This window comes from Galeopterus variegatus, unplaced genomic scaffold (genome assembly GCF_000696425.1).
Source record: "Galeopterus variegatus unplaced genomic scaffold, G_variegatus-3.0.2 Scaffold21519, whole genome shotgun sequence".
In the NCBI taxonomy this organism is placed as follows: domain Eukaryota; kingdom Metazoa; phylum Chordata; class Mammalia; order Dermoptera; family Cynocephalidae; genus Galeopterus; species Galeopterus variegatus.
In genome coordinates this window covers 1-12,300 of record NW_007747630.1, presented here as the reverse complement: position 1 = coordinate 12,300, position 12,300 = coordinate 1, and the positions used below count along the sequence as shown (strand labels likewise).

The window sequence follows — 12,300 nt, the reverse complement described above, 5'->3', positions numbered from 1 at the left end:
AACAAAGTCCATCATAGAATAGGTACTCCACAAATAATTTCCTGAATCAAAAAATGAATGAACGGATTTTACAAATTGATTTATTTTTTTTTCCCTGGTTGATAGGAATCCTAATATTAAATTTAATGGTGAATCATAGTAACATCCTAGCCTTCATTGTGAGCATACATGCTTCTTCCTTTTTTAGTACAATGATATTCTACTCTTATTCTATTAATATCATATATCCCCTTTATTATATTTCTAAATATTTTGGAATGTGACAGAAAGACACACCAATAGGCAGGTAGGTTGGGTGCCTGGGAGGCAACCTACACTAAGTGGAAAAGGGTGTATTTATTAATTAGCAGTAATGCTTAAATGTGACACATAACAGATTTGAGTAAGATACAAGACAGGCGTCAAGCTAGAAACCCAAATCTTTGGCTACAGGTTGATGCTTGGAAGCCTGGAAAGAGCCAGATTAGAGTAAGCCAAAGGGTACAGCAGATCCAGTGAAAGAGGGAAGCAAGTTTTACCTTTTCATTCCTGCAGTTGTTCAGTCCCATATTATTCATGGAGGACAGTTTCCCATCAACACCATGTGGTTGTTGTTGCTGTTGCTCTCGCTGGATCTGTTCTCGCATCTTCCGAGCCTCCTGAATTGCTTTCATCACTGTATCCTGATCCCCAAACAGGGCAGGGGAGTTGAGACTGGATAGGATATCTGCATATATAGGATGTATTATTAGAGGGTTGTGAGGTGAGACTCAAAAAGTAATGCTACTATGCACTCCCCTGTAGAATACTGTATTCTCCCATCAAGGAAGGGGCACATTTGCTATTAAGAAAACTGTACAATAGTGTGCATAGAGCATAAAAAGCTAGGGTAAACAAGCTCTGCTCGGTATTTTCAGCCCTTGGAGGATATCCCAGCACTCCAGTCTCTCTAGGTTCTGTCTACCCACCTCCTCACAGATGAAGGTTCCTAGATTCCAATTGTGTATATATTGAGGGAAGATATCTGTTCTTGCTATATCTACAATTAGCGTACAATCTTGCCACTTCTGTGGGAGAGCAGTGGGGAGAAACGGGGCTGGGGAGATGAGGAGATGGCAGAGATGCCTATCCAGGCTACCCATTGTATTTGGTGTGCTAATGCAGGAAAGCTGTTTCCTGCTTAGCAAAAAAAAAATTAAAAAAAGAAAGAAAGAAAAGAAAAAGCTTGAAGCTACATGTGTGCTTTAGTGACATAGTATCTGTGTATTCATATGTCCACTGCAGGAGAGAGGGGGTGGGAGAAACACACTGCACTCTCTACTCCCCAGTTGCCAGCTGGTTAATGAGGCGTTCTTCTCATCGTGTTGCCTCAGTTATTTACCAAGAGAATGACAACCCATTCCCCGCACCAACTCGAACACCCACTGCTCACAGCTCCCTGTCTTCATGACAGTGAGGCTATAAGTGTGGAAATGATTTCCACATAAGTACCAAGCTTCAAATAAAGTGAGAATAAATATTTACTTCCATTATATTTCATGCAACACAGAGGGAAAAATTCAAAATTAAACTAATTTTCCTCCATATCTCGCATTTCACTATAGGTAAAATGAATACTTTGCGTAAATTTTTCCAGTTTTAGACAAAAAGAGGGCAATTGATGATTGATAGATTTCAGCTGCTACGAAAAATTTTAACATGCTCCACTTGTTCGAGGCCTGGTATGAGCATTTCACAGCACATGTACATAGGGATGTGTGTGTGGGTGTGTGTGTACACACTTCACACAGACAGATGGGACAGAGGAAACCAGACTACAATCAGGCTCACATGTGCATAGGCATTTGAGTTTGGAAAAAATGTCCAAGAATCTTTATGGAAAACTTTGAAAAAGTCAGTCACTTTTTAGGATATAGAAAACTCATATCTTTTGTTCTGGAGCTTTTTTGATAAAAAGACCATTTTTTATCCAGTATTATCTAAACCGGAGTGCTGTCCAAGCACAGGTGCTATTACTCCAGCCTGTTTCTAGCTAACAAATATGCTCTGCATATCTTATTTTCTTACAAAAATAAGTTTTGTAAGAACTAAGGCCTGTGACATAGTCGTCTCCGTCCCTCACAATGCTCAGTACAGCAAACAAATGCTTTCCAGACAAAATTCAGAAGTGGATTATAGGAGGGCCATTTCAAGATCAAGTCTATTAATTATGTTGGCTTTTTTCCCTCATCTCACAACTTCCGAATAGCCAGCCAATGGATATTCTTCATATTCACAGGCTGGAAATAATTCACTTCTCTCTTCTACGTGAATACCACACCACTTTCTTGGGGTGAAAACCTCTGGGTCCCTGAAAGAGGCATCCTGTCTCAAAATGAAAACAGGCCGCTGTCCCAAATTTCAATGAGGAAGACTTACATCTTACTCTCAGAAGATTCACTCATACTCAGTACAGTTCAGCAAATATTCCAACTGTGAGTTTACAAAAAGAACACTGATTTATGTGTAAGAGGACTTGGGTTTAGTCCTGGTCCTGTTATTAGCTATAGGGTTACAGGCAAGTCATTCTACCTGTAAGAACCACAATTTACTTAATCTGTACAATGAGGGTAATAATAACACACTACCATAACTCATAAGATTATTGTGAAAAATCAAATGAAATAAAATAAGCAAGAATTTTTTTTTAACTGTAAATGGCTCCACTTACACATTATTTCATCTATTGTAATAACCATTTCAGACTCCAGGATTCAATAATGCAAGGAAGATAATATGGGGAACAAATGTTAGGTCTAGTCCCTAATCACTTTGAATCTCTGTATCTGTACTTGGAAATTAAGAGATTTAAAGAGTATAGTAACAATAATGTTAGTACTTATTTAGCATTCTCCCACTGACAGTGCTTTCACATTTATTGTTTTATTCCACTGATATATGTATATGTGTTGGTATTCATTCACTCCAGTTTTTTTAAATTGAATGTCTTCTAGGTGCTAGGTACTTTATATGCATTTTCCTTCTTTAATCCTCATAAAAACCTGTGAGCTAAATTAACATTACTCCCCTTTCAGAGATTAGGAAACTAAATTTAAAAATATTAAATAATTGTCCCAGGGTCACATAGCAAGTAAGTGAAGGCTCTCAGTCCAAGCCTCATTTCAAAACCCATGCTTTTTCCTCCATACTTTTCACACAGTGAATATCCCTAGAGATACTTGGCAATAGAGTTGACTCTTGAACAACACTGGTCAGAATTGTATGGGTCCACTTATATGCAGAAATTTTCCAATAAACACACTGAGAAATTTGGGCTTAGGTATGTCACAAATACCCAATATCTGTTGGTAAGTAGCCTACCTAACAGTAGGCTTTTAGCAGTTAAGTTGTTAAGTTTGGGGGAGTCAAAAGTTATACTTGAATTTTCAACGGTATGGGGCTTGGTGCCCCTAACCCCCATGTTGTTCAAGAGCCAGTTAAATACGAGGGAGTACGAGGGGCCAGAGGATCATGAAGACATGTCTTCCTAGATATCAATTTTATTTCATATGTTATTTAAGTGTGTCATTCATATTTGTTTCAATGCAAAACTAATAGGAGAAAAGATGTACAATTCACATGCATTTTTAAAAGAAAATATAAAATTTCAAAAAAACTTTAGGCTTTTGACAGGGAGTGATGAGGCCAGGTCCTCAGGCCCTTGGAGAGTTACTTCAGTGGCAAAGCACTGACCAAACACAGAAAATCCTAAGTCAATGATTTCTTGGATCTAATTCATCATCATCTAAAGAGTCTATCCCACTGAGATTTATATTACGACTTTTTCCAAAAGTTCTAATCACCCAAGATACTAAATTGGTTATGTTTCTATAGAAAAGATAAGAATTTTATCTTTTACTAAGGAACACTTTGGAAACAAGGATCAGTCATCACTGAACAGGTTTGATTTCTTTTACCTAATTCATAAGTCTCTTCCTGGTGTTGACTTTTCCATTTACCTAGAGAGGATCCTCTTCCCAAGCTTCCTCCAATGGGACTAGGGATGCTGCTTTTGTTTGGCAGATTGACAGGGCTGGTTTTGCTGGGTGGGAAGAGGCTCTGGGTGGGAGATGTTGGGGACTTTACAGGCTCTGCTGTCTTGGGTCGGGATGAGAGATTCAGCGGCTGTGCTGCTGCTTCATCCTACAAGAATTTAACATAAATAATTATTAAAAGAAAAAAAAAGACAAATGAAGCACATTATCACTTAGAAAGCCACAGTCATTTTACACCTCAGAGACAATGCCACATTCTCCTACAATAATAACAAAAGAAGCTAATTATCTACCTCCTTGAAGATTCATCAGAAGGAAACCTCATTAATTTTCCTGTGTTATGCTTCTATTTACATTAACTGTGTAGTTGGATCATTCTTTTTGCCAAATTAAAATCTGAATTAGCTCACATTACAGCTTAATTTCCTAATGTGTTTTCAGGGATCTAAATTAACCTAGGGCATTTACAAAGAATTATTTAAAATTTCAGCAGTTCTGTAGTGCTTTTGTGTTATTCTCTCTGAAAAGTTCCCTGTAACTATAAATAGCCTCTGCAGCTAATTTTTTAATATATATTTTAAATCAAACAATTGCAAGTACTTTAAAAATGGAAACATGGAAAGCCTTCTTCTGATCTTCTGGGTCCCTGCCCAAGGAGCCGCATGCCACAGCAGGGCTTCTATGTGGCTTTCTGGGTGTGGGCACTCTTCATGGTCTATATTCTGGTCTCTATTCATGTTTAAAATTAATTTTTGCAAAGAGCAAGCATACATTATAATTATGTTTTACATACCATGCTATATACAATTTATTTTTCATGTTTAAAATGATGTCTCTTTATATTCTTTGCTGCATTTATTTACAGAATGTCTATTTTAAGACTCATGTCCTTCTACACTGAGCACAGTATTCAAATATCTGGCTTGTAACTCTAGTTTAGCTAGGAGCTTGAAAGCTAAGCTCCCTGCCTTTATTTTGTCTCATTTATCCTGCCATAAAATACCCATAGCAACATTTCCATCATTCTAGAGATTTAGTTGTAATATGAGCATATTCATTTAAATGTTCAGTTTTAAGATCTGCATTATTGTGTTCTAAAATAAAATTCTCAGTAAATGTTAACTCCTGTTTTTGCTTCTGAGAAGGCCCGGAGAACTTGCTTTTAATGTCATTGTTTAAAACACACAACAGAGTTTGGTAACAGAACATTCTCCCCCTTGGTAAACATATAACCTCGCTGTGGTGAGGTCTGTAAAAAGAGGGTCTGACACTAGATGATCTCTAAGGTCTCTTCCAGTATTAGCACATTGATTAAGGGAGAATAAAAAGAGATGCCAGAAATACCACTTGGGAAGGAGAATTAGAAAGAGAAAATAAAAATAACATGCACAGAGAAGAGACTATGTACCAAGCACTATACTAGGTATCTTCACAAATATTAACTTATTTAACCACCAATAACTTCATAAATCTGGGCAGTATTACTCTTACAAATTCAAATTTACAAATGGGGAAACAGTGGTCAGAATGATAAAAGTCACTGTTCAAGGCCATACCTGGAGGGACAGAATTTGAATTCTAATTTATCCGACTCCAAACTTAGCCCCTTTTCTATTAAACTACCAAGAAAATAAGTCATATGTTTGATACTATAATGATGCCCTAGATTTTTTTTCTTTTTTTTTTTGTCTTGGTAGGAAATAGGTCATCTGTCACACCTATGTTGCAATGTACCTTTATCTATATTTCTTGTTTCTCAAGAAACACAGTTATATCCATTATGAATGTCAAATTTATCTGATATACTTAATTATAATTTACTTCCCTTTGCTCTTAATTTTAAGAATAATGAGTTTCTGTACTAATATCTAAATAACAGTAATTTATATGCTAAGTATTTAGTTTTCTCTATGTTTCTTTTACTTGAGGTTCACTGAGCTTCTAAAATATCTGATTTTAGAGTTTTCATCAAATTTGTAAAATTTTCAGCATTACTTCTTCAAAAATAAATTTTTGTTCCTTCCTCCTCCTTCTGGGGCTCCAATTACATATATTAGGTCATTTGATGTTGTGCCATAGTACTGACCAGTCATTTTTCTATGTGTTTCGATTTTAGAGTTTTATTGTTATGTCTTCAAGTTCGCTAACCTTTTCTTCTGCAGTATATAAGCTGTTGTTAATCCCTTCCACTGTATTTTTCATCTCAAACACTGTATTTTTATCTCCAGAAGTTTAATTTAGATTTTCCATATCTTGCCTAATCATGCTCATGTTTTCCTCTATCTTCCTTTTTTTTTTTTTTTTTTTTTTTTTTTTCCTTTTTGAGACCGGCCCCCCCGCCCCCAGCCAGTGAGCTCTGTGAGCACACCGGTCATCCCTATATAGGATCCGAACCCGCGGCGGGAGCATGGCGCTCCCAGTGCCGCACCCTCCCGAGTGCGCCATGGGCTTGGCCCTCCTCTATCTTCTTAAACATATGTAGTTAATAACATCTTTTTCAGTTTTAAATATGCTCTAATTGTTACTAATTTTTGTAACTCAATGATTGCCACTTCTACCAACAATGCAACTGGGCATGGGCATCACCTACCAACTCCCAATTAGGTAAATCCACTGTGGCAGAGAGACTGTAGTTCCTCACAGCCTGCCCCAGCACTGACAGAAACTTTGTGCTAACCAAGCCTGGGGGTAGGGGAAATAAGAAAAACCCTAGGCAAGAATGCCACAAATTCCCACTGTTCTTGCATATAAGAAGCACAAATGTTTTCTCAGCTTGTATATGTCTTTGGTCAATTTCCAGAGTGCTGAAATGATTATTTTTGTTAATTTGTGCAGCTTCACTGTTGATTTTATTTTTACCAATTTTATTCATTTTGTCAGTTTTGTTGATTTTATTTTATTTTTGTCAAGTTTTATTTTACTTTATGTTTGCCAATTTTGTCTGCTCTCTATAAAGCAATAGCTTTTTAGAAAGCAGATTTGCCTACCTTTTTACTTGGTTCTAGTTGGAAGTCTCCTGTAATAGCTATTTTTACTGTTTTATCTACTAATTCTATCATCTGAGTCATTTAGAGATCTGTTCCTGTTGACTGATTTTTCTTCTCATTATTCATATTTTCTTGCTTCTTTGCAAGTCTGGTAATTTTTGAATGGATGCACATATTGTAAATTTTATATTGCTGGGTGCTGGAATTCATGTATTTCTTTAAATATCTGTGGACATTGCTTTTGAGACACAAAACAATTTGATTCTTTCTAGGCTTACTTTTAAACTTTGTTAGGCAGGTTCAGAACAGCCAATAGTCTAGGGATAACCTGGCCCCACTATTGAGGTAATACTCTTCTGGGGACTCTATCCGATGCCCCATGTATGAGATCTTTCCATTCTGGCTAATGGGAATGCAAACCATTCCCAATCTTTTAAGAACCTTGCAATTGTTTTGCCTTGCACATTCTGGTGTTTCCCTGGCCTCAGGCAGTTTCCTCACAAGCAAGTGCTGGTCAGTATTTCACTAAATACTCAGGGAACCATCTGCAGATCTTCAGGGATCTCTCCCTGTGCAGCTCTCTCCTCTCTGGTAACCTGCCTCACAAATTCTATCTATATCAGCATCTGTAAACTCTGAATTTTATCTCTATATCCAAGGAGCCTGCCAAGTCTCCTACACAGTTGCTTGGAAACTCTCTAGACAGTGAACTGGAATAACTGGAGTGTTTGCCCCACTTATTTCTCTTCTCTCAGGAATCACTGTCCTGTACTCCCTTTGCAAATGTCTGAAAACCATTGTTTTATATAGTTTTGTCCTGAATTTTAGTTGTTTAAGCTGGGCAAGTAAATCTGGTCCCTGTTCCTCCATCATTGTTAAAAATGGAAATCCTCTAGGTGTTTGGTTAGGATCTCTCTCAGTATACAACTAGACATTTCAAAAACCATTAAAACTACCACACCATCTCCTTTATTACCATCATGAGCATCATCATCATCACTATAGTAACATTTCTGGAATACTCGCAATATGCACAAGGATGTATTAGCTCATTTAAAGACCCATGATAATATTAACTCCCATTTTACAGAGGAACAAACTAAGGCTGAAAGAAATTAAGTAACTTCCCCTTTTAATAGCTAGTAACAGTGGCAGAACTGGTATTTGGACAGAAACACTCTGACTTCTGCTGTTGACAGTTATAGTAGATAAAAATTCTGGGGAAAAGAAGATACATAAGGCCTTTTGTGTTTATGTTTATTTTTGTTACCTTTAGCATACTTTGCCCTATGTCACACTTGAACTTAAAATAAGTGGTCATGTTATATACAGAGGGAAAGCAATGAATATAGAAAAAACATAAGAAATTTTGGTGACCATAAGTCTTTCAATTAGCAAACTATGAGATTATTTTCAGAACTTCTTTAATAATAGACAGAAGCTATTTTATTTTTTAATTTAAAACATTTGCTTTACATCTTGGTCTATTTATTTTGAAACACATATAGCATAAACAACCTAATAAGTATAAGAAATGTTTCCTTTGTCATTAACATAAAGTATAGTCATGTCAAATTATATAGAGAACTCCCTAAGAATTTGCATGTGGTCAAGTGAGTAATAAAATTCATTTGGCCCACAAAGATGGAATGGCACAAGCAGATATAAACTTGAATTTAACCAAGGAACATTTTACTCATCCAGTAAAGGCTTGGTTTGGTGCAGTTCCAGTTGGCTAACTTACTTATGAAATGACTTTTTCATGTTAAAATATTTAATACTCAATGGCTCAAGTCACTAATGTTTGATACCCTCATACTCTAACAACTATGATTAAGCAAAGTGCCTTGATTTGAGCTGTAGTGTTCTGACCCCTATTCACAAACACAGACTCTTAGAACAAAAGATAGTCTCTTTCCATAAGTGATTCTGTATTATGAGACGTAAACTGCCTATTGTCATATTCTCAATATTTCTAACAAAACCTAAATGTTCACCTACTTCTTTGGAGAATCTAAAAGAATGGGTGGCATTAAATTAATTGTTCTGGGTGTAGCACAGGCAAAATTATTTCTCTTGATGTTCATTCACTGTTTTGATCTTTGGTATTTGAAATCCATGTTTTTAAAAGGCCTTTCTGAAATCTCAAAATTTCTATCTGTAAATTTTAGAAAACAAAACAATACCAGTGAGTGTACAGAATCCAATGATAAGTTTTATTTGTCTCAGCTGTTTCCCATGTGAAAATTTAATAACTGCAAAATTTCTCCAAATGCAGTACTTTTGTCACGTTACAATAAAGCGTCTATCCTTAGCATACCCCACCAAGTAGATAAGTCAATTATATAAAACAATTGTTTCTCTGAACTGTTTGAGTTTGGCAATTAAATATAGAAAGCAAACACAATCATAAAAACCAACCAGTACCACCTATAGGTACCAGCTGCAGCACAAAGTTGAAGTGGCTCATCAATTTCCCTCTGTCGCCAAGTATCTTCTGGCGGCCCAGTTTCAAGACACTGAAAATCAGTGAGGAAAGGCATCTATTATTGTCCCAGCCATAACTTGAGAAAGCCTGTTTTTCCTATTATAACGGTATGGTATCAAAAGCATGATTAGTCAGTGACACCACTCATTTCTCAGAGCTCACATTTGTAGCTAGATTTGAAGGAGAAACCTTCATCAACAAACCACATAAAGTCCAACATTTGATTCTTTTTTGTCCCCTTTCCTAAATCTAAGGTTCCAAGATCCTCCTTCTCTGGTACTATAAGTTGGCTCCCCACCTGTTTAAGGAACATAGAGAGAAGTGTCAGAAGTCTATGACAAAGACTGGCAATAAAACCATGGCCATTCATGCCAATGAACATTAAAAAATAAAAGCCAGAATCCAGAGGGGAAAAACTCTTGAGAAGTGAGCTTGCAGATTTAGGTAAAGGTCTCACAATACAGCACTATTGTTATCAAAAAGGAAACACCTGTTTCTCAATGTTCAATCATGAAATTTACCATAAAGAGGAGCATTTGGGGTTCCTTTATGTTCCTATGCTTCCTGCTGTTTATTCCCAACACAGCCTGGTTTGCTACCTTTCTTGTGAAGCTATTTTCCAAACTGTTTCCACAATCCTGCAAAGCAAGTACCTTAACTTGAGTTACAGGGCTGGTCCCTCTCTTTTCATTTTTTATCCCAGTAGGTGAGACTGCCCCTGCTGTGTTCGGTGGCTGTGGAGTGGATGGCATCTTTGCTCCAGGTGACACCTGCATGCTGGCCAGCTGAGCGGCATAGAGCTGCTGCAAAACAGGGAAGACAAACATTGATCTCTTTAAGTGCAGCTGAAATGGAGTTTAAAAAGAAAACAAAAAAATACCAACTTACCGTATTGTTAGATAACCATTTCTCTGACAGCCTTGCAATTTATTTTTCACTATTTTATAAAGAGGAAAATAAGAGAAACTAAATAATGTCACAGAAAGAAAGAGCACTGGCATGGGAGCCACAGTTCTGTACCTGGTCCTTCTAGCAATACCTTTATGACCCTGGACCTGATCTCTCTAGAACTAACTTGGTTTCTTCAATTGTACCAAAAGGAGTTTGACTAAGTAGTTTTGTCTCTAAGATACTTGCTAATGTCTAAAATCTTTATAAAAAGTTCCTTAAATGTCTGGTATATCCAGTCATGTAATTTTAATATTCAGGAACTAAGAAACTAACCTGAAATTTCCTAGGGATTCCTGAAAGAAGTACACCATTCTTCTTTCAGCACTGACCAAGCTTCTCTGGGGATTCTGATCTTTCTGGATAATGAGGGGTGCCCCAAGACCCCTGGGGCTCAATGGCAGTCACTCTTTTCTTAGGGTCTTATTTCTAGGTAGCATGTAACATAATCCTCAAGGGAATATGGCCAGATTTGTAGCAATTAAAGAAACAAAAATTTAAAAAATCAAGCTTCTTTTTCCCAGCACAGGAACCACCCACTTGCTTCTCAACCCAAACCAGGTAACAAAGTGCTTCCTTCATGCCCCAGAACAGATCACCTGGTTTCACCTCACTTCCTCCTCTGTGGAGACCATTCCCTTCAACTTATGTAACTGTTCTGACTGGTATTTATCTACTTACTTATAAATGCTTATACTGTTAGATTCATATCCACCTACTTCATACAATGGAAGACGAACGTTTAGCTCCTTACATCACCAACCCAACATGTGCTCCCATGCTTCCCTTCCTAATCTCTCAATGTTAGTATCACAAATTTTAAAATTAATGTTTACTGTTTTACATTATTCTATGAAGATACTATTCATAGTGGAGGTATGTAATGAACTATGTTTAATTTTCTCTTTCTCAACTTTTTATTTTGTTAGATTTAATATTTGCCTCATTTTTTGTTTTCTTAATTTTTTATGTTAACTATCACTAATTCCCAAACTCTCCAAGAGATGAGTAAAACTCTACACAACATGGTTGAATGTATCAGGCAATCTGTATATCCTATTTTTTCCCCTGGAGACATCCTTCTTGGAAATCTCTGTGTTCCTACTCCAATCTGAACTGGTTTATTCTTTAGGCCTTCTGCAGATCTATGATACTCGGAATTCCTTTTGCCTCTCCTGTACTGGATTCCCTGTTTCCTGTTATAATGTTTTCCTCTCTCTTAGTTAACTGCCTCTTTATGGTAGGTCACATCCTCCAGGAGCATCCTGAGAAAGGTGAATGTGAGGTTAATTTTTTAGGAACTAACATTTCTGGAAAATGCTATTATTACATTCCACTCATTTGATTATATAGAATTCTAAGTTGAAAATAATTCTCCCTCAGAATTCCAAACATATTAATCTGTTGTCTTCTTATTCCTGTTGCTGAGAAAGTCTGATGTCATTCTGGTTCCTGGTCCTTTGTATGTAATCTCCTCTGAGAGATTAGGATCTTCCCTTGATACTAAGTGTTTTGAAATTTCACTACAATATCCTTCTCTTTCTGTTGACTTTTACAGAAACTCAGTCAGCTCTTTCAATCTGTAAACTCATGTCCTTCAATTCTAGGGAAATTTTTTGTTATTTTTCATTAATAATTTTTCCCCTTTGTTCTCTTTCTTGAACTCTTATTAGATAAATGCCAAACTTCTTTAATAACCCTATACTTTTCTTATTTTTTCATTCTATTTGTCACTCTTTGACCTTTTGTTATATCCATGACAGTTTTTCAACCTTATCTTCCAAGACTTCTATACATTTTTTAAAAAATTTCTATGATAGTTTTAAGGGTACTCTTTTGTTTGACTGTTTCTTTTTATATCATC

The 12,300-nt window shown here is 36.5% G+C and overlaps 1 protein-coding gene across 1 annotated transcript; it reads right to left on the bottom strand.

Moving 5' to 3' along the window:
* Positions 1–518: 518 nt before the first annotated feature.
* On the bottom strand, positions 519–10,333 carry LOC103583310 (transcription factor SOX-6-like; the record flags this gene model as incomplete). Its single annotated transcript, XM_008564665.1, has 3 exons — positions 519–706; positions 3,978–4,161; positions 10,142–10,333. Coding segments are annotated over 3 exons (564 nt in total), but the record flags the coding sequence as incomplete, so codon positions are not given.
* Between the last annotated feature and the right edge of the window lie 1,967 nt (positions 10,334–12,300).